The sequence below is a fragment of the Idiotropiscis lumnitzeri genome, chromosome 1, assembly GCF_059441095.1.
Source record: "Idiotropiscis lumnitzeri isolate Australia: NSW breed Sydney's pygmy pipehorse chromosome 1, RoL_Ilum_1.0, whole genome shotgun sequence".
NCBI lineage: Eukaryota > Metazoa > Chordata > Actinopteri > Syngnathiformes > Syngnathidae > Idiotropiscis > Idiotropiscis lumnitzeri.
Window position 1 is genome coordinate 7,472,706 of NC_142391.1, and position 23,487 is coordinate 7,496,192.

Consider the following 23,487-nt stretch of genomic DNA (forward strand, 5'->3'; position numbering starts at 1 on the left):
TTTACGACTCCGTCTAAAAACCATAATGAGGGGGTTCCATGCGACCGTTTGGATCGGTTACGTGGCTCCATTCGGGTACTTTCCTCTTACTTGGGTTTCGGTGTCTGCGACATCACTGAAATGCAAAACTTGGACGAGGATGATAAGCGAACGTGTTTATGTTCAAGCTGAGGGCTGATGTTTCTGGCCGAGGGCGTTCATAGTTTAGCGAGTGAGATGTAAATCTTCAGATTGGTCTCACTTGAATGGGAATGCAGGATTTGATTGCAGGCCGAATAATGACAGCAAGTTTCGGGATTTGGAGCTTTCGGATGACATTTCGGGGGATAAAGCTAAAAATGTTCTTTAACCTTTCCAGGTGAACTTGATTTGTCCTTCTCACAATTTTTGAATGAACTTTTTCAGTCGTTTTCCCACAACTTGCTGTTCATAAAAAGGAATTGAATGGCCAAATTTGCAATCATAAACTGTCCAAAACTATTTCTATGTCTTTTTTTGCGGATGACACAAATGTTCTTTGTTCAGATTAAAATTTTAAAAGAGCCATTGTGTGAATTTGGAAGACAGAAATGTGGATTGTTTCTTAAAGATAAAAGATAAAGATGTCCTTTATTAGTCCCACCATGGGGAAATTTGAGGTGTTACAGCAACAAAGATATAGATCACACAGAAATAAAACAGAATTCTTGGATGATAAATTAATACAGGAACAAGGGCTGCCATAAAAAGTCAAAGTTCAAAACAATTACAATTTTATACACATCAAGACATTTAAATCATCTAATTTATTATTCCTTGATTTCTTTTTATCCGCCTATTGTGTAGTTGTAGGAATCTACCCAGAAAAAAAATGCAATTGTGGATTTGCAAAAAAGGACATTAAATATTTTATGATCACACTCCTGCTCACCCACTTTTTCTTAAATCTAACCTTATGAACGTAAGACTATTCTTGTATTTAGTTTTTTTTGGAAGGTTATAAGTGATGAATTTATGCATTGTTTGTTTTATTTTATTTTATTTTATTTTATTACTTTCATTTGGTAACTCGTAACGTGAGCAAATAAAAGCAAAAAGCAAAAAAAAAAAAATCCCTTGGCAGTGCAGCTATTGATTCTTGCCCCCTCTGTGCGTCTTTCTGTGACGCTTCCAGTCTCTCTGCATCTCTGCCACAACCTTGCTGCTTCTTTCTGTTGCTCAGTTGTTGTTGTTGTTGTTTTTTTTCCCATCAAATCTGTTTAGTAGCAGGAAAATTCCTTGGTTGAGTCACGGTGGGTGTGCCTCATCACATCCAGCAGAGGGTGGTGTGGAATTACAAAAAAAGAAAAAAAGTGCTTACTTGTCATTTCTGACGTGTGAAACTCGACGGAATTTAACCATCAGTTACTGTGCTTTGGTTTTTAAGAGGCTCAATTGACTAAAATTGCATTTGACCTTTTATCGTGAGTCACATTGTTGATTGATGCTTGAGGATATAGCGTGCAGGACTCTTCCTCTAAAAAGGTTTGTAGGTACCCACATTTTTTAGTTTGAACTGTCAATATACCACAAAGTATAATTACAAAAGACTTTAATATCTTATATTAAATAATATTTAGATATTATTTTTCAGCAATTTTCCTTAAAAATACATTTCTGACAAATGATTTGGTTTTCTAAAAAAATACACCCTAAAAAGACTCCCTGTAACTTCCTCTAGCTCAGTGCTTCTCAATTATTTTCTGCTACGCCCCCCAAAAGTAAGAAGAAAACAATTGGAGCTCTGCCGCAACTATCAATAATAGCATTTTTGTTGCAAAACAAACCGTTAATACTTGCGGCGCATAATGGGCAAAGATAGCGTCACTGCCAACTACTGGAGTGGATGTGCAATTACAGGGCAAAATTGATTCCCAGGAACTATGTTGAAGTGAGTTGAGGAGCTTCGTTTAGACAAATGTAGTGCTTTGCTACCTTCTTGTGGCAGCTATGGGAAATTCTAAACCTTTTTGGCGGGTTGTCAACTACTTAAGGATTTTCACGATTAAACCAATTACTATTTGATAAATTTGTTATTAGCCAGGGCTTTAGCGCTAGCTTTTAGCATTTTGGAGCAGTTCACAGGGAGCATTAAAATTGCTAAAAGCTGAGTTTTATCCCCCCACCAAGAAGCTAAGGCTAGATTCCAAATAAATAAATTAAAAAAAAGAACTATTTTTGGGACTAGCAAACTCCAAATATGTGGTGGATTGCCGTAGGGACGTTTTCCTTGAAGGCGGTCCGCCTAAGTGGCTGGTCCCGCCCACAAAGACATCAAACAGCGACAGTTTTTCCAAGTCTTTTGTTCTACTGTGCGTGATGCGGACTGACAGCCGACATAGTCAGCATCAGACGGCCGACTGCCTGACGACTGACACGATGACTTTTGACAACATGACCATACTCGCAGCGGGCGGGCCACGGAGTATCTCTTGACGGGACTTCCATCCGCTGTCGTTGTCGTCACTGGAGCGTCTCTTTGATTCCAAAAGACAAGTGGACGGGAAAAATACTGAATGCAGTGACATTTTACTACTCTTCATAATGGTGCCAAAAGGTCAACCAATTATTCGAAAAAGCTCCCAGTTGAGTGTGGCAGTGAAGTTCCACATCACTGAAAAGTACATCTGCTGGAATAAATATATTGATGAAGCTTATTAAATTGAAGACGATTGCTATTTTTCTTGTCACACGTTACAAATAGGACTTTTATAATGTTTTTTTTTCCTGTCAATTATTCTAATCTGATCAAATGTTATTTTTCAATAAGGTAATTAATTTCTTTTCAATTACTGTTTATTAAACAATAATTTTCTTTATTTGGAAGAAATGAAAAAAAATAAAATGAAGAATATTACACATTAGGGCAGTGCTTCTGAAATGGTGGGGCGGGGGGGGGACGGGGGTTGTGATGCTGAAGGGGCCGTGTGTGAACCTGGGGAACATTTTTTCCGCCGTACTACAATAGTGTAATTGCACATCCACTCCAGTAGTTGGCAGTGGCGCTCTCCTTGCCCATTGTGCACAGCGAGTATTAACTCTATGATGTCGGTTTGGTTTGCAACCAAAATGTTGTTATTTATAGTTGTGGGGCGAGTGGGTGGTGGGGTGGGGGAGCAAATTGTTTTCTTCTTTCTAATGGGGGCGTAACAGAAAATAATTGAGAAGCACTGCATTTGGGTTTGATTTTGTACTCACCAAACTTTTTGCAAAGTTACTGGTCCGAACATTGTTTGCATGATGTTTGCAAATTTCTTATTTTGATTAACCACAAACAATAATGAGTTTGTTTTCACGAAGGACAACAATTTTAACTCGACTCATTCACTGCCAGTCCGGGTAAAAGGAATGTACTTTTTGACGTCTATATCCGTCAATGGCTACAAATGAGTTAATGTCTCTTCATACTTGATTGTTAAATTAGTTGTTGATTAATGAATTTATTGTGGTTACAAAAAATATATTTTTTTGGGGGGGGGGGGGCGGAGCTTGAACAGCCAAATGGCATTTCATTTGCAAAAGATTTGCAATCCACGTGCAAGTTCAGCCAAACGGCCAGCAGGGGGGGGGGGGGGGCTTTTCTGCCTCACTTGCCTACCCTGACCCCACGTCCAGTAAGTCAAAGCGCCGCTGTATTTACATAAGCATGCGCTTTGCAAAATTAAATTGCTTGTATTGTACTGAGCAACCAGACACGTTTATATGTAGCAGTTCTATTTTCTTTGACGTAATCATCAACAAGAACCGCCACTGTCCTTTTGATATTGTCCCAAAAAGGAAGTGTGATCATGTTCTTCCTTCATTGACCTTCCAGAGTAATTTGCGTTTTCATTTTGCCTCACACTCGGTTTAAGTGGCGTTGGGCTCAGGTCTGCCAATGAGTGATGCTCGATTCCCGTCGGTCTCCGCGGTGACAGGCTACATGTTGCGCATGCTGATTGATTCCTCATTACGTCTTGTCGAGCTCAAAGTCATCACCATTAACTCGGCTAGGCGCTCTGCCGCGTGACATGGCTCCTTGTTTTGGAGATGAAACATCAGGTCGTAATGACACAAGAGCAGATGCGTTGGCAATTCAATTCTTCACTACAATGATGGAAGAATGTTGAGAGGTTATTTGAGTTCAACTCTCCTCACATATCTGCATGTGCTCTATGGTGGTTATGTTTCATTCGAGTCTTTAATGTCTGCAGGCGACTTTATGCAAAAGCATTTAGGGTCGGTAATGACCCTGTAGGGCAATGTTGTAAATGTATATCTTTTATGCAGTTTTGACCTTTTGTCAACATGCAAATTCCAATTAAGGTCAGTATATATTCAAATATATATAAAAAAAAATTGAATGTTTAATTATTGCACTTGTCTATTTTTTTTTCCATTTTTATATATGTATTTCTGTTTCTATGAAATTGTTTTGTGTTGCTTTTTGTTATTTACTGTATTTACATATACTTTATATTTTTGTAAATTAATTAACTTAATAGTATAATTGTAACGTTTGACCTGTGTGGTGGATTAGCTTGTCAGTCGTCCACGAGTCTTGCCTGTTTTATTTATTTATTTTATCCATTTTGTCAATGATTAAAAAAAATAAAAAAGTATGTATTTATCTTATTTCTATTCTTTTTATTCCAAAACCTAAAATTACAAATAAAATATGAATTGTCCATTTTATGCAATATCACAAATCATTATTTATGGTCTTTTTTTATACCTCACCACACTCTAATTACATCTCAGAAAATATTTAGTTTAATTTAGTAGGTTTGATTTAATCGCTACCCTTAATATTAATAATGACCTGCCAGTGTAATGTTCTTTTTCAAATATATTCAACTAGGGCTGCATGATTTTGGAAAACCATGTGATATGAGTGTTGACAATTGTGATATATTGTACCTAAAAAAAATACATTTTTCATCAATTTTATATGTATATTTAAAATAAGCAGGCTCAATGTTTTATTATTTAATTAATCTGTTGTTGGTTGGCGATGCACATTTAAGGTTGCATCTGACCAGCTAAAGTCAGACAAAAGCATACAATTCCACATGAAAGTGTTAATTTGTCCTGTTTTTTTTTGGGGGGGGGGCGGAAAAATATATTGCACAAGCTAAGTGTTATGATGATATTTTTTTCCTGATATGCTGCCCCGTACATTTTATTTAGAGATTTTTATAAAGATTGTAGTTATTGACTGATGAAAGCTCTTCCGATGCTTGTTAACAATATATAGTCACTCCATTATCATTAGACATGATTGATTAGCATTTTCTTCAGTCGACTTTTATTGTTATTTTCCGGCAAGCTTATCATTGGCTAAAATGGTCTCATCAGAGCAGGGAGCACAATTTTTGTTGAGTTAGGTCTAACTGATCTCAGGTTTTCTCTCTCATGTTTTTTGTGCTAGAGCATTCTCATTTTCTGAAAAAAATATGACAGGAAGAAAGGACTTCAAAATCCCTGATGTAAAAGAAAGAAAAAGTTAAATAAAAACCCCTAAACAAAAAAGGAATGTTTCGAGGCAAATAAAATCCTAAAATCAAATAGTGATGAGCTTTGTAAACTAAAAAAAAACTGCATGAAAATAAATATATAGATATATCCTCTTAATTCTTACTATGCAAGCCTTCTGTTTTTTTCGGACCAACTGGGAGCTGCACGCACCTCTCACCGCACTGTCTCAATTGTGACTGCACAAACAAGTTGCCACATAGCTGAAAATGTGTCCAATCATAATAATCTGGTAAAGTCTGACTCCTAATTTGTGGAATTTTGCCTATCTGTGGACTGCGCATTTCAATTTTAGATTTAATGAGCATACAAATCCAACTCCACAAAATGTTTATTTTTATTTTCTTCCAACATCTGTTTCTTTAGTATCCACTTGACAACCTTTGAAATGCATTGGGAAATGGTTGCTGTTGTTTTAAATTTCCAGACTGAGATTTTTGATAAATTCCTTTTTAAATCACCTGTGCGCAGAAAATAAATTAACCCCCCCCCTCTTTCTTGTCAGAACATCCTTAGAATGCATCCAAAGGACATAAATGACATCTGATGCTAAGCTCTCATCATCCAATGGAATTATTGGGCTGTCGGTTCCTCGCCAAAAGATAATTAGCACGATTGACAAGGATCTGTAATGAGCCCCCATAACAGACATCGTGTTTGTGAGTCAAAACAAAAGAGGCAGAAACAAACACCACCGAGTTCCAGAAATGTCAGCCACGAGCCAAGATGATGCAACCCAAATCCATTCTCGTCGACTGTTGCCATGGCAGCAGATGACCTCAAATCCTTTTCTCGCCAAGCTGCTCTTCCCGCTAATGTTATCAAGAACAAATCCCACTGTTCCTTTTGGGATGGGGGGGGGAGTCTGCCACGGGTGCGATGATTACATCAGTTTACAACGGTGTCGCGTTTGTGTCCCCCAGTGGTCGCCGCCGTCAAGGAGATATCTGTAATTGTGGTGTAAAAAGACTCATGCGGGTCCTCTGGGGAGTTCGATGTTGTTAAATGGTCGCCGGATATACGAGCGCTCATACGTGAGCTGTTTTGGCTCAATATTCCAAAATAGTTTGATCAATGCTACATGTGGTTATTGAACCAGTCTTCCAGTGGGGGGCGCTGTGGCGCTGTCATCAACCAAGCGACGAGAGAAGAAGATGTAATGAAGTTAAAATGATGGAACCTTTTAACCATGACATCACAGGCACATCCTTGACAAATGTTTCTGAAACACACTAATTAGTCCACGTCATACCAATTTGGTGGCCACAATTTCGCATTTCAACGTTTATAAATAAGTGTTATGTGTACACATTCTATGGAGATTGTGGCGACAATTGCAAACATTTTTCCCCATGCCCTTCAGAGGTCTCTTTACAGATTTTTGAATCAAAAATGTTTGAGTTTTGTGAAAATACTTGAATTGCTTTGTTAGCTAAAATCCTTTAAACGCAAGTACGGTACATATACTTGTATACAAGACACATCGAAAAATATAGCAGTCAGCTAACAAATAATTGAAAACATATTTCCTGTTAACTTAATGGTGGTGAAGAACAATCTTTTGCTGTTTTTATTCGGAACATGTTTATAGACGAAAGAGGAGAGCGATTTAAAATAGCGTTAGCCATCTCCCAAGTGACAGTTTGACGGGATGCGCGTCTAAGCGGCTTGGCAGATATTAGCATAGCCACAAACTCCTCACCCAGCCTGTCACGTTTTACCAGACAGAGGTCAGACTTTAGCCTCTTGTGAGACGACTGCCTCTTTCACGCAGAGAGATCTCAAGACGGAAGGTCTTCAGTGCATGACAACATTCTGTTCCTATAGCGGCGATGCAACCTAAATTTGGATGTAGTTCCAACAGTGGCTGGTCGTGCATTTCACACGTAGACCTTCAGTGAAGACCTCCTTAGTCTGACTTGAATAAAACCCCCTCATGATTCCATCATTTATGACACCGCGGCCGGACAAATAATAATAACAGAAAAACACTTACACACTACTGAGTGAGTGTTGGACGACTCAGCTTCTCTGAAAGGTCAATCTTGAAAATGGCCTCGCAAGTGTATCTGCAATTAATTCCACACTTTTGAGCGAGAAGGCTCACTGTAACCAACTCGTGATCTGATTGGCTATCGCAACTGTCTATCAACTGTAAATACCCTTCACACACACAAAAAAAGCTCCTGCACGATTGTATTTGAAGGCCTCGGACGAATAGTGCGTGCTACTGTTATTGTGAAATCTGCCTAGCAACACGAGCTAGCTGAATTCTGATTGGATAAAAACTCTCACCTAAAAATACAATTCTAGGATATAATCTGACATCAATGTGAAGAATATGATCATGATTTCTTGATCGTTAGGCCAGCGGAGAAGGCCTTGACGGCCCGCCACTGAGTTCCAATCACTAACATTTGCTAAGTCAGCTACCTCGCCAAAATGACATAAATTTGAATACCTCTATGAAAAACACTTTTAGACCACGTCAAATGAAAAACTAATAGATTCTTACACAGTGAAGCAAATTTTGAACGCTGTGTTCCAAATAATTGTAAACAAGTGTTTGTGATCACAGGTTGGCTCGATGATTTCTGCGTATGTTTGACATCAGCTAGCATAATACTCCGAAGACCGGGACCCGAAATTTCCAAGACCACAAATAGCAGTCGCTAATAAGTGTTCGCTTTGGCAAAATTCTCCCGCTGTTGGTGGGCATGTTGTTCTACTATGATTTTGCGGCAGTTGGCAAAGTGTAAAAGTTTAGCGAGCTCTGATGGTTTTCACCCTGGAAAATGGGAGCGCACCGCCAAGGACAAAAAGATGTTTGAAGTGATTGAATTGCAGTGTTGTTGGAAGAGTGAATGACCCCTTTTGAATCACACATCGCTTGAGAGCTCAAACTATGAGTTTGCTTACATTTGCTGTTTATAAACGGTGTGTCTGAGGGCGGGGAAAAGGTGCACACTATCTGCACATTTTTGGAGAAACCAACAATGGGTGAAAAGCCACGTTTTGTTTGATTATGAAAGCAGCATGTTATTGGCCAAGATGTGTGGCGACATCTGTGTCCACCCTAAACAGAAGGGCGAAGAGGGTGGTTACATACATGCAGCATTAGCCTTATGTGTACTGTGCCTTGACAGTGATGAAAATGGAACGATTAATCGTCTTAATTCAAATTAAATTGAATAGTTGTAAAATTGTTCTCTAACTCTGTGAGCCATGGGTATTATACCTCAAAATTGAAAAAAAAATGCATGTTGAGTAGTTAGGTTAGATAGTTCTGTAAGTAGGGCTGATTTGTTTGTTTCATTTCAGGAATCAAATTCTTGCAAAAAGAAGCATGTCAGCTACAAAGATAAGTAAGTGCAGTTTAATTCCCGCATATTGCACTGCTCAGTCAACTCATCGTTTTATTTGTTGGCCCTAAGACCTTTATAAAAAGAGTTTGCGAAGATGAAGTAACCACAGACATTTGGTTTTGTAGTTTTAAAGTTGGCCGTGGCGAGTACACGCTGATGTGGACGTCTGGCGCTGCAGCACTTTAAATGTTTTTTTTTCCCACAAGTAAATACTGGAGCTGATAAAGAATATTGGCACATTTAATATACAACAAATGTTGACATCTTGGGTTGGGTTACCTTTTAAAGCAGGGGTGGGCAAACTTTTTTATTGGTGGGCCACAATGGGTTCTAAAATTTGACGGAGGAGCAGATGGATGGAATGTTTTGGTTACCTCACCTCATCGGATAAAAAAAAAAAAATACATTTAATTTTAAATGAAAGTAAAAAAAAATATTACAACAATATATATGTCACAGTAAAAAAAATAAAACAAATAAAACATTAACAAGCTTTAATCATTTAATTTTTTTTCAAGTTTAACGGGCCGGATTAAAACATTTAACGGTCCACATGTGGCCCCCGGGCTGTAGTTTGCCCACACCTGTTTTAAAGTAACAGGAAATATAACCCAATAGCCTCCCTAGGATTGATTTCTCTTATTCCTTGCCGTTGAAAGTTACAGGCAGGAAAAAAAAAGACGGTGTGAAAGAGGCCTCCTCCTCTCCTTTCATCACCTCTCCAGACCAATGAATCACTTCCATCGGTGTCTATTAGTCACCGTCCAGAGGCGGCCTTATCTGGCAAAGTCTTAGTTAGCCACTATAGATTTCCCACCTGAGAGTCTAATAACCCTCCATTGCATTAACATACATTAGTGCTCGGGAGACCCCGTGATTATCCATTTAATCTAACGTTGCCTCCAGGAGTCACATCTTTTCCAGTCAACAAGCAACAAGAAAACAACCGACATCGCTTCCATCAAGGGGGAACGGAAAGGCCCCGTGGCGAATGTGAGGGGGAGCTGATCGAATCAAGCCGCCGTATCAGCAGGGAGGGAGTCTGGTTGGGAGTTGGGGAGGGGATGAAGAGGGGAGGGGGAGGGGGGTTGGGGGGGGGGTACCGTTGGGTACCTTAGACTGCTCGTTCAAGGGCTGCAAGGTGGTGCGTCGGTTGACAAGTGCGTTTACAAATGCGATCTGTAAATCTCTGAGACATTACTTCTTCCTCCTTGAGAGGGGATGGTGGGTGGGGGAGGAGGGGGAGAGGGGTCGGCTTGGGCGCAGGGATTTGCAGCCCTGTGAGTGACTCATTGTCTTTTGTGGTGCGGTTTTCACAGCGCAAGCTGCAGTCTGTGTGTAAAAGAGGAACGATCTCTTCTTGGATTGCGTTTGTTTCAAGGTTTTTGTGATAACCTTGTTGGACTTGAAGAACAATCATGCAACTTTACATTTACGGGAAACTTTTGTGGTCACGGCTATAAATTGTCCTACAGTTACAGAGTAATCCATCGTTTTTCACGGTTATCGGGGGACCAGAACTCCCCGCGATTCCTCACCCCAGGTTCCCAATTTTCTAAATACTTGTTACACAACAAATTTAAGTTTGAAAATACAAAATGAAGAATGAATACCGAGCTGCAGGCTGTGACGGGATCGTGATCTACAAACCCTGAAGCGAACGATCACGACGGAATGTTGCTTAATAACTGTTAGTTTTCATTTTCGTCCTGAAATTGGCTTCCCTTAACTAGAATTCCGCCGTGCATTTTAGCAAACGATACAATCCTGGTGGATTAATACACTTTTAACCCGTTGATGTTGTTGTGCAAAGCGAAAATTACCGTCTACTTTTGATGCCGCAGTTTCTTCGCCATTGTCCTTGTCTTTTTTTTTTTATTTGGTTCTCTCTTTGCTGTGTTCTTTGATTCTCACAAAGATGCATTACTGTCACCCGACGTAACCGTTCTGTTTTTTTTTTTTAATACTTCGCAAAAAATCCTCGAAACACTGAAGCTGAAATAAGTGAAACACAAGGATTACTAAAATTGGAGAAATTTACCTCGATTTTTATCTTTTCATCCTTTTTAGGAGCAGCACTCTAGTAGTCAACACGTCTATCTCACAGTTTTAAGATTCATCGTTTCAAATGCCCATGTTCGGTTCACTTCAAGAAAACTAAATCACCCATCGGTGTGAATGTCAGAATTGTTTATTTGTATAAATTTGCCTTGTGATGGGCTGGCAACCCGTCCGGGATAGACGCCAGCGCACCCACATATATTCCTCTCCTAATTTATCGAAAAAAAAACAAATCAAGCAAGTCAGACGCCTCAGAAATCACGTTTTACTAGAACACAAGATCATGTTACATTGCTTTCCCGCTGAAAATATTCCGCGCCTTGTCCTCCTTCAGAAGAAAAGATGCTTACAGATTTGGTGGGGTGCACAAGAATACAACTTCTAAACAACCCGTGTCAAAATGGCCGCCGTCAAAAGTTCACCGCGGAAAAATCACCTCCGTATCGTTTCTACTGTAGCGTTGTGTCGGCGGAGAAAAACAGTAAACTGCGTTGATTCTAAAAGCGTTACGTCTTTACAAAAAGGAGTATCGTGTCAGTGGTTTACAACATCTTCTAAATAGTTCTATACATCGATCAGTTGTTAAAAAGCAGGCCTGAAAAGTCCTCTAGGAGCATTTAGCGAATACACTCGGATTGAGGATGCCGATACAGTCACCATCGTAAGTTGCTACAAAACATTACAACAGTGTCAGCTATTGAATATTCATATCATCGGAACATGTGGTGAAAAATACGAACTCAAACGACGTAGTCACTTCAAGTTCACATGTTGGAGAAATGGAAAAAAAAAACAAAACTGTAAAATCACAAACATCAATAAGTGGCCTTGAACAAAGGCAACAAGCTCGTAGATTTGTGTGAATGATGTGTATGGAAGAATAAACGGCATCTTTGGCTGGAAGATTAATACTTGATTACTCCGACTGCGGCAGTCAAAAGCTTTGCCGCAGTTTGTTTTGATTTCAGGAGGTGGGGGAAAAAAAAAAAAAAAAAAAATTTGATCATGACAGCACCAACATGACGGTAGGACCGTTGCTTTCAGTACAACTGCAAAGGGAGAAATGAGTGTTAATAAAGTTCACGCTCCAGGCTCGGTGAAATCCAGTTACACGCAGGCGTCATCCTGACTTTGTTACGGCTCGGATGCTACATTTGAAAGCGGAACATCGCTGGACTGACACCTCCTCGTCGTTTTTTTTTTTTTTTACACCGACAACGCCAAATCGCAGATTCTTAAATTCTTTGCGTTTTACACAGAACCCAGTGAAAGAAGGATACTGACCCAATTTTGTGCAGTTTCACACAGAGACACGGCATCCAACAACCCCATCATAAAATTAGTCGCAAGGAAGCGGGAAACGGATAGAGAAGCTTCTCCACAACCTTATTGTATATATATTGTTTTTAAATAACAAAATTTAATTTATGTTAACAAATTCTCTCATCAGATCTGAAAATGTGATTTTCTGTTCACATTTTCAGATTTTTACTCAATTCTATTCTCGGATATCGTCAATTATGTCAAATTATGGATTAATCACATCAACAGGAAATTGAGTCAGAATGGAGTGCGCCGCTTAGTTAAACTAATTTGATTTCCGAATGAAAGCATTATTTATGAAGACGCCAATTGTACTCCAGAGTAAAATAAAACAACAAAAAACAGTTGATTAACTCATTCACTAGCAGCTGAGTAAAAAAAAAAAAAGGAACTTTGACGTCTTTAGCAGTCAATGGCAGTTAATGAGTTAATTGAGTTAATTTGGAATTGTGATTCAATTCAAAAGCTGTATCAACATCCTCCCCAGAGCGGGTTTAATATTTTGCGTATGTTGATAAAGCCCTCGCGTTTGGATCTCATTGAATCGTCGTCCAGGTCTACCTTTATCGTATTTCCTATCACGTTGTCCACAAAGCAGCTATTTATGTACCTTTTCGAAGAAGCAAAACTTTCCAAAATAAATGATTACAGCTGGTTCTACTCCTAATGCTTGCCCTAAACCTGTAAAAAGAACACCTCAAGGTCACAGCGAGCAGATTGTCCGTCTGCTGCCAAAGCGGGAGAAGGTTCAGTACTGTAGGTCCGACTCCGCGGCAACCCTGTCAAAGATGAGGAATGGCTTTAATCGGTGGCGGAGATCAGATAAAGAGGGCGAAGCCTAAAAGTTTGGGGTTTGAATTGAATTATTGCCTCGTCAAATTTAGGCCTTACGATTTGATATTCATGTGATATTCAATGTGCGGGAAAGTGAACTGCAATGATGATTAAGTCATTAGCGTGTTCATGCCATGTATGCTCCACAGAGTCTCCTTACATGTGCCCTAATGGCGATGGGCCTCGGGGCTGCCTCGGATGAAAATAATCCCAGTGCCTTCTAAATGTTTTAGCATTCGCCCACCGTGTTCGAGGGCATAATTAAACAGCGCTGCCCTAAATTGCTTTGTGGCGACGGAAGCTTGCGACGTCCCCGGATCAACCCAAATCTCAAGCCCCATTTGAGCTCCATTCGCATCTCCGCGTGGCAAGTGAGAGTGTGTTCTTCATGGGGAGACATGGAAAGAAACTTAGGAGGGAGCAACATTCCTCTGATTCTGAGCAGAGAGAACAAGCTTCCTCGTTTTTTTCACCGGCGCATTATCCTCAAATCGTAGAATCCAACAAAAGCGGGGAGTGTTTTGCGCTCATGATGTAGACGTTTACGATTCCGTTGCGGGGGCATCGCCGCTCTCGGAAGAAGAGACGGACGGATTCCAAAAAGTTTAGAAGGTGCAAGCGTAGACCACGCCCACCACCACAATGTTTCCGATGGTGGCCACGATGGCGATCCAAAGCCAGATGGCATCACTGGACATGGACTGCGACTCGTCCGGCTGGCCATGCACGGACGCCGCCGAGGCAGCAGCGTGGACGCTGGCGGATGAGTTGAAGAGCGAGTGCTCGCCGCTGTAGTCGTCGTTTGGCGACGAGTCCATGAAGGCTCCCGTCATAACTGGGATCTGGAAGAGGGGAGATCAAGAACAAAATTGGTAAAATGACCTCAAACAGAAACTGTTGCATGTCGGTATCAAGTAGGGTTACATCAACAACAACAACAACAACAAAAAAAAACGATTTGAATCGGAAAAATCTTTACGCCCTTAGATTGCTTTCCTTGCTTTTCTTCTGGGTGGGTGTCAAAATCCAAGTAGAATATGCTAACAAGCTGTGGTGGGCGTTCAAGGGCTTCTCTGCTGGCCTAACATAATCAAAAAATCATTATTCTTCACATTGATGTCATATTATATCCAAGTGTTGTATTTTTTATTTGAGCGTTTTTATCCAATCAGAATTCAGCTAGCTCGTGTTGCCAGGTAGATTTCACGATATAAGTAGCACGTGCTACTCGTCCGAGGCCTTCAGATACAATCATGCAGGCGTCTGTTCTGCCTTGAGGGGCTTTTACAGTTGATTGACAGTCATGATAGCCAATCAGATCACGAGTTGATGACCGTAAGGCCTTCCCGCTGGCATTACGCTGAAGGTGATGAACGCGTTTTGTGATTGGATACTCACTCGTGAGGGGGCATCACTATGCAGAATCAAACGGAAGTCGTAACTGGCGACCCATCGAAAATCTCAAATATATTTGTGCTTTTTTTTTAAACCACAATGTTCGAAGGACGCCATTTTCAAGACGGACCTTTCAAGAGAAGTTAGGTCGTCCAACAATCACGAGTATTTTGTAAGTGTGTTTCGGTTTAATATTTGTCCAGCCGCGGTGTCATAAATGATGCTATTATGAGGGGAATTTCTTCACTGAAGGCCTACGTGTCAAATGCGCGGCCCCCCACTGCTATCAAGCGCAAGTAAATCAGCACATTACATCACCGAGAAGGCTTTCCCATCCTCTCACAGGTGCGCCCGCATTTAGCAAGTAGCGCTCGATTAACTTGGAATTAATATTTCACATGCCAAGTCAAAATGATGGATTGCTTTGAACAATCGGCGGCTCAGTCATTCCAACAGAATGAACGTTCTATTGAGTATGTTCCGGCGCATATTTATGTGACGTGTTTTCCCGTTTGCTTGCATTGATGATGTGCGTGTGAGTGCGATTGAGACATTTGTGTCATGTGGGGAACTTGGAAAAACAAAATACCTCGGAGGCATGTTGCACTCTGGCATACATAGAAACTAATTCTTCCTCATTTGCTCACCTTCTCTCGCTCACACTCACGCTTCAGGTCTTCCCTGGCACACGGGCCGGGGAAGACCGTTTGGAACGCTCTCGCCTTCGCTCCCTTCATTGGCCCCTGGTGGTGAATTATGACATGACACATCCTGTGGAGCGCCTACTGTTAACATGAGCATAATGGAGGCAGACAGGCGTGCACCGCGTCTAGCAGACCTGCGCACCAACCCCCAAATCTGCCCTACAGACATGCACACGCGCGCGTACACGCACACACACACAAACGGTCAATGCAGTCTATACTCGGCAGTCTTTTAGTCTCTGTGGTCTGTGACGGTCATCCATTAAAATCATTTTAGTCTTGCAATTATCACGCATTGTGTGTGTGTCAGTTGAATCTCAGCATCCCTAAAATTTGAGATTCATTCATTTTAATGCATGTCCTTTTTAAACTAGCTGGATTTTGTTTTCACCCATACAGAGTTGAAATGTAAAAATATGCCATGTAAGTCTGTGGCTTAAGGTTTTTCTTAACTTGTACTGCTCAATAACTCTGATTCGGACACTTTCGTGTTTATGTTCAAATGCAAATGTATGCTGACTGTCTAGGAGCTCAGAAAGCCGGAAGGTGTGATCCTAGAATTGACCGTCGACCCACATGAGTCTGACTACTATAATATATACATTGCTTTGGAAAAAAATGAATTGATGCAAAGAGGAAAGAAATGATGTGAAAAACAGTTTCTCACTATAACCATTATTTTTTTCCCCACTAAAATAATTTAGAAGCTCTACTTTTCAGTAAAACCTTGTCAATCCAAAGAAAAGCCAGACAACCGGGAAAAGAAATTCACATCATATTAACATGCTGTGGATTTGAATTGGTTCAAATGAGCTTCTGTTACGCCGACTTTCTCCAACATTTGGTTTGATGCGAACGGAAGCTCTCAACCCTGTCGATATTCTTTACAACCATGTTTTATTCAGTAACTCATTGTCCACAGAAGCGAGCTGTTTGCATAAATTGGGAAGTGCACGGAGTAAAATGAAGAGTGCGAAGACATTCCAGTTGACGTTGCTTGCTTCTAAATATTTAATTGTCTGGGTTTACGTTTTTTTTTTTTCTTTTCTGGACGTCGAGCCTAAATATATACAGTACATCAATACGTCAATATAGCTTCATCTTCTGTGGGGTTGCGCCTCTGTCTATTTTCTGCAGTCGCAAATCCAATGAGCATGTCGCACATGACATAAATGCAGCAAGAGACTGATCACTAATGGAACAGGGGGAACGACAGCGAAGACTTTGGCATTCCGATGTATCTTAGCTCATAAGTGGCCAGAAAAAGTCTTCCCCTATGCATTACTGACTATGAACTCATGCTTATTGACATTCCTCGATAAGGTAATGCGGAACCTGACGGGGAAGCGCAGAGAAGGATTGTAAGATCAATTTCTAGATGAACTACAACAACAACAAATAAAACTAGTTCAATAAAAACTGGGCCATGGGTGTTATAACAGTGTTATACCAATTTTTATGGAAACTATGTGCTAACGAATACAACATTCCGTCACAAAAAGCCTTCAGACTTGTTATGGGCTTCATTCAATAATGAATGCGTAGAAATGTTCCTACTCTGCGCACAAGTTCTGCATATATGCAAAATAACCGTTGACTTGTACACGATGGCCAACGTTCTTCACACTGCCTTGCGTCTGTTTGTGAATCAGAAGTCATTGTGATTGACGGGCTGGTGCAAATGAGTTGAAATCTGCAATTACCACGCCTTTATTTCCTTATAAGGCGACATTTGTTTGATGCATCAAAAAGAGATCAGCTATGAGAAATGGCCCCAAAAATTATTTTTAAAAATATGTAAGCGCCTTAACCAATACACAGTATTCATCTCTGCAAATGTTAGACAGTGAAGAAAAACAAAACAAACAAAGTAGATGTTCAGATGATTCAGTTTATTGTCGGGACTACAAAATAAAAATAAAAACACATCGTGGTGGTCAACCGTGTTTTTGCTTGTATTATCAAGTCGGTCAAAACACGTAAAATATTGGCCAGCTCTGCTAGGAACAGCCCATGTCAGAGGTGTCAATCGTAGTTCTGGTTTCCCTCAGATGGCCGTTATGACTGTGACATGTGAACCAATATAAATGTTTGATCACCTAACACAACAAATTGATGGAAAGCCAGTTTTGAACTCAGAAGCCAGTAAGTAATTGTTTGTTCAACAATTCTTCAATTTATTTTAATAGGGGAGGATTGGTAACAAACAAATTGCAATATCTCACATCTCAATGTTGTTAAAAGTGGAAGAAAAGTGCTTGAAACAGGAAATTGACGCACGTGAGTTGCGCATTGCGGGCCACATAAAATGAGGTTGCGGGCCACATCTGGCCCCCGGGCCTTGAATTTGACACCCGTGGCCTATGTCATCTCTTCAGTGGTTAGTTTGTGTATACATTTGCAATTTTGAAATTTCCATTTCCAACTCGGACGAAAAAAAATTCTCAAGTTCTGATCCAATCGATGTCACCTGGCCTATCCTGGATTTGTCATCTTGGTCAACTGTTTGGCAAACTATAAACAAATCAAATAAGATTGAGTTGTTGGCAGGTCTGCTGAAAAAAATAAACCCAAAACGTTCCCATCGTGGAGTCGAACAGGGTGCTTTGATTTGGTAAGCCAGATATTTGTCACTCCAGAGTAGTCCTGGAAAGAGCATAAACCCTTCGTGGTCCTCTCTTTGCCTCAAATTAAAGTTTTTTGTGGGAGTATCCGCAATCGTTAATCTCTCAGGAGGGATTTTCAAGAAGCCATATCTGTATTCTATAAAACTAACAGACAAATCCCATCACCCTAAAATTGCTCGGTCTCGCAATTGCAATGCATTGTGAGAGGAACACTGTCAGCTCGTGTTCAAGATAAGTTGCTAAAAGCTCTGGCATACACACTCTGCACTCATGTTTCCCTTAAACTAAAACGTCTTGCGATCTCCAACCGGATATCCCAAATTTGTCCGTTTTAGCGGAACAAATTCACGGTGACAGCGAGAAACGCTCCTGTCAGATCCTCTTACCACCATGCATGATATCCAAAAGGACTGACACACCTTGTAAAATTCTTACAGACGGACACGGCTCGCTAAAATATTGGACTGCTGATGTTTTTAGCCTGATAGCTTCATGCCTACAATGGATAGGTTTCCCTTAAAAAAAAAAAAAAAGTCCTTGTCATCTTCAGCCAGATGGTTTTCTATTTGTGATCCGCAGCAAGGGGAATTTGTCCTGGCAGCTGCTACTGTCACATTATGTTCTCCCCATTTACAACATGAAACTAACCCATCTGTCAAATTCCAACAGAATGGACATGTCCCGATGAACATACAGTAGGTATATTTCATGTTATGTCATTTAGAACAGTAGTCCTCAACCTTTTTTCGGAGCGAACCGGTTCATACAAGTCGGGGGAAGCTGACTCTTGTTACTAATGCTAACAGCTAGCTGCTAGCCAGTAGTAGCCACAAACGTCGGAGACTTGTGTCATGTCATATAATGACGCCGTAATTAACTAGCGGTTTGTCAGCGTCCACAATTAGCGACCGAATATGATTTTGGGATGGCTTTGGGTTGATTATGGGTGGAAACTATGCGAATTAAAACTACGATAAAGCACACTGGGAAGTCGAAAACGGAAGTCAAGTTAGCTGTTACGCCACCACGAGGATCGACTTCAAAATAAAAGTCTACTACGGCTATTGCATTAGCATTAATGACTCAATGTATTATTTGATTTGCTTTATTTTGAAGTTAGCCATCGTAGAGGTGGCGTGTTTGTTGAGTATGTTTGCAGCTAGCTTGAGACGTCTGTCTGGATTGACGTCTCGGGACATGAGACAGGAAAAAAAAATTCTCATTAATTTGAGGACTCGTTTCACCCCAAATTGAAGAAGAATTAAGTAAGTAATTTACAGATTATCTGACTGAGCCTTCTACACAGAAGGGTGCAAACGTGTTAAGACAATCACAACCTTTTTTGCGGTCCATCAACTTCGTAGTTTTTGCCGACCGGGTGCTGGCGGCATAGACTGACGAGCGAAGGGTGTGGTCACTCGCTGCTGTATGTGACGAGCAGTCTTCGTAAATGCTATTGTTGCTTATTATGCTATCTTGTGTGTTTTCATATGAGCATAATGAGACAGGGCCAATTAGCATCTTGACATGCGTCAACTGCAAGTCCCCCCCCCCTCCATCTGTGTAGCATGCTGCAGCCCCGTGGTTAGGGACCACTGAATTAGACGATCAGCTTGTCATATCACGGGAGAAGTAAGTGTAGTCTGTTAAAGTTTGCACTCCTGTCCTGCCATTACGGCATCCGTTACACCACCAATATACCTCAGAAACTACATTGACTGCATCACCCCTGTACCTGTACCCAGTGCCTTTCAGACAGACCCGTGAAGTGGGGGGGAGGAAATGCCAACTTTGATGGGCATTGTGAAAGTGAGACTAGATAGAGACTCAGTGTTTACCTGTATTGACGTGGACAGCAACAACACATTTCAACCAGTAAGGGCGTGCATTTCACACCTGGGCTTTCGGTGAAGTCGTACTTGGTCCCACTTGAATGAATACACATACTGAGTGAGTGTTGGATGAACCTAGCTTCTCTCGAAAGGTCTGTCTTGAAACTGTCGTTGCAAGCGAATCTGCAATTAAATCCACACTTTTCCCTCCGTTGGTTATTGTGGCTTAAAAAAGCAAGAATATATTTTAACGCTCACCAATTACGACTTCCCGGTGTGTTGATTCCGCATGGCGCTGCCCCCTCCCAAGTGAGTATCCAATCACAAAACGCGTTCATCACCTTCAGTGTAAGGCTGGCGAGACGGCTCACTGTAACCAACACGTGATCTGATTGGCTGTCGCAATTGTCTCTCAAATCTGAAAGCTCGTTGACTTTGACGGAACAGATGCCCGCACGATTCTATCTGAAGGCCTCGGAAAGAATAGCGCGTGCTACTGGTATTGTGAAATCTGCCCAGCAACACAAGCTAGCGGAATTCTGATTGGATAAAAACTCTTTCCTAAAAATACAACACTAGGATAATATAACAATCAATGTGAAGAATTTGATCATTATTTCTTGATTATGTTAGGCCAGCCGAGAAGGCCTTGACCGCCCACCACTGATCTCAACACAATAGCAACGTCTGAGCATTAAGGCTTGACTGACGCTACCTCTAAAATCGGTACCACCCAATTCCAGGCACCTGGGAAATCTTTTACACGCAATGATTCCACCTCAGCCACCCCGCATGGCGTGACATGGACGAGCGTGGTAAATGTGAAATAAAATGAGCGGTAACCACCAGTTCACTTCTTGCTCAACTGACTTCACAACACGGCCGTAAACATTGTGTGTATGTAAATGTTATGCGATAGAGGGAATCCAAAAAATCCACAAGAGACTCTTTCTCTCATGTGACCGCGTTGCTGCCGGCGGCGATGATGTTATGAAAAGACTCTCAAAGGGGGGGAAAGGCTCGTGTGCTCGTCGGGAAGCAAGCTGTTTGGCGGACGGTGGGTGGAGGAGCAACGCAGCCGCTGGGGTGGACCCCTGTAGTGTGAAGAATACACTCTTGTGTTTTGATGACAGCACGCAGCAGCTGTAGGATAGCGCACTTCTTCTTTTTACCTACGCGACCATTTTTTTTTCTCACGATGCATCCTAGGAGATTTGTTTTGAAGTTGCTAACACTGTCCCCGCTGTACAAAGCCCCTTTGCAACATAATCTCTTACAGCGGCAGCTCTGTAGTCAATACAGTGTTTGAGAGAGAGGGACTGAACTCTATTGCAAAAAAAAAAAATAATAATAAAATAAATACATTTTAAAAATGCAAGTAATTGCTGGTCATCCAGACTTTCTGATAAGGAAGCGGAATCGTTTATCGGTAGCAAGAATCGCAGGTCCTTTTGTTCAAGACCACCAACGTTTCTTGGAAACAAAAAGGCAACGTGTGTAGCGTTACTGCGTTGTATATCGCCTTTACGCCCGACTGTAAATCTGTCGGCAGATTTGTGGGGCGGTTTTAAGGAAGCTTGTTCACCCTCTCAGTCGTGTTAAGACCTCCACTTTCAAGCCGGGTTCCTTCTGCTCAGATTTACAGCCTTGCTTCTCATTGATTTTTTTTTCCACTCACCCCCCACTTCTCGTCTCTGCTGGTCCATTTCTCTCCTTTTCATAAATCTTATAACTCAGTAGAACAAGTGTGACGTGATCTGCACTTGACACCCGGGCCTGTTTGTAAACAGTTGAAAGGCGGCACTTGTGCAAGGAATGCTAAACCTTTTGTGCACAAAAAGTTGGGGCATTTGTCTTTTTTGGGATTATTTCTCTGCTGTTTTTCTTGCCGTTGATACGTTTTTCAACATTTGAATAATGCATGTTACATAGAAATGGGAATTTTTTTTAAAGGGGAACTAAACAGGCATTTCCGTTTGAAAATGGGATTGAGATCTTGGCAATCTTCTTTGAGCGTTCTTCAACTTTTGCTGGAATGGTTTGCAGCTGAGTGTGAAGTGGTTTCTCCAAATTTGAGCTCAGTCAGAAAAGGGTGACGTGCCCTCTCCAAGCCGGGGATGAGCTCTTGATTGAATTCGATGAGTTAATTTCTTGCGCTCCTCCTCACGAGTGAGAGATCGTCAGCGGGAAATGGTCTAGGAAATATCGGTGCAACATCTGGACTCTTATCGGTCCGTCGTGGCAAAGATTTAACTGAGCTGAAGCAGCCATGAGGCCGTGAGCGAAAGAACAAGATCACGGATACCGAAATGCCTCCACGGGTTGTCTGGGTTCTCCTTTAGAGGGAAGTGAAAAACTGTCATCTTAGAAGGGGATCAGAATACAATCGCTGCTCGTCAGCATCGAGAGGAGTCAATTGAAGCGGCTCGGGCACATGCTTAGAATGCTTCACCCGTGACGGTTTCCAGTAGGGCTGGGCGATAAACCGAAAATTTACCGTTACCGAAATTCATTAAAATGACCGAAATCATTTTGCCCCTGTCGGTAAATTCGGTATTTAAAAAAAAAAAAGAAAAGCCTTTTCTGTCTGCGGCAATGTTCATGCCCCTTTAAGACCGCTTCGGCGCCTCTAGTCACGTGACTCCACCCGTCTGATCGAGAAGGAAAACAGACGTCGCTGTCGTAGCTGGCGATTCAAATCCAGAAGCTTTTTCGCCACCCACAACACAACCATGCTGTGCTGAAAGTTCAAAGTGAGAAGCAAGGTTCGACAAGTGACAACAGCCCATTAGGAGGCGACACCATACGAGAGAACGTCTCAGAGGTGGATGCGATAGCCTAGCACATAGCTAAAGATAAAGCTACTCTAGTTAGTGACGTGCACAGGATTTAAACGCTTCATTTATCGTTATCGAGGTAAAATTGCTCAATTTCTCGCGATATTGATTTGAGGTCATATCGCCCAGCCCTAGTTTCCAGGCACGTTCACGAATATCACTATTTCGGAAAACCAGTTGCACTGAATGACAAATGCTCAAATAATCTCTTGAATCACCAGGCACGGCGGTGGCCCGGTACCAGCAAAACAAAGGTGCTGTGCGAGGATGAAGCGCTTCCCCAAACGTGAGAGAGGAGGTAGAGAGTTGCATGTTCACATCTGGTCTCATCGCTCGCTAATATGCGCCGCTAATTTGAAGTCGCACGACAACTGCAAGTATGAGATGCGACCGAGCGCATCCATTATGAAACTGGAGAATCCCCCCCCCCCACGTCCCGCAAACAAAAACTAATTTCTTGCTGTCGCCAGATGGGAACTACGGTGCAGTGTGTGAAAGCATCCATATTGGATGACTTTGGGGAATCCCAGCGGGATGCTGTACGTGAGATTCGGAGTCATACGCTGGGTCTTTCTGTCCAAGTGTGGAACAGAGCACACCATTTTGGATCAAGGTAAAATTTTGTATGTTATAGTCAAGAATTGCAATACTCGTGGTTAGCAAGTCCGCCTCACATTTACGAGTTTGAATCTCGATTGCAGTCTTTGTGTGGCGTTGACATTCGTCTCCCCATCCTCCTCCCATATCCCAAAAAACAGTGGCGGGCTGTGCATTTCACACGTAGGCCTTCAGTGAAGTCCTACTGAGTCCGACTTGAATCACTCCCCCTCATGATACCTTCATTTATGACAGCACGGCTAGACAAATATATACCGAAACACACTTGGACAGTACTGAGTGTTGGACGACCTTCTCTTGAAAGGTCCGTCTTGAAAATGGCCTCGCAAGTGATTCCGCAATTAAATCCACACTTTTCC

At 41.5% G+C, this 23,487-nt stretch overlaps 1 protein-coding gene across 1 annotated transcript in view; it reads right to left on the minus strand.

The window, feature by feature from the left end:
* Positions 1-11,203: 11,203 nt before the first annotated feature.
* c17h14orf132 (chromosome 17 C14orf132 homolog) overlaps positions 11,204-23,487 on the minus strand; it is a 37,791-nt gene continuing 25,507 nt past the window's right edge. The window contains exon 2 of the mRNA XM_088314152.1: positions 11,204-13,957. Coding sequence (XP_088170278.1) covers positions 13,721-13,957 — 237 coding nt within the window. The 3' untranslated portion in view covers positions 11,204-13,720. The remainder of the gene's footprint in view (positions 13,958-23,487) is intronic.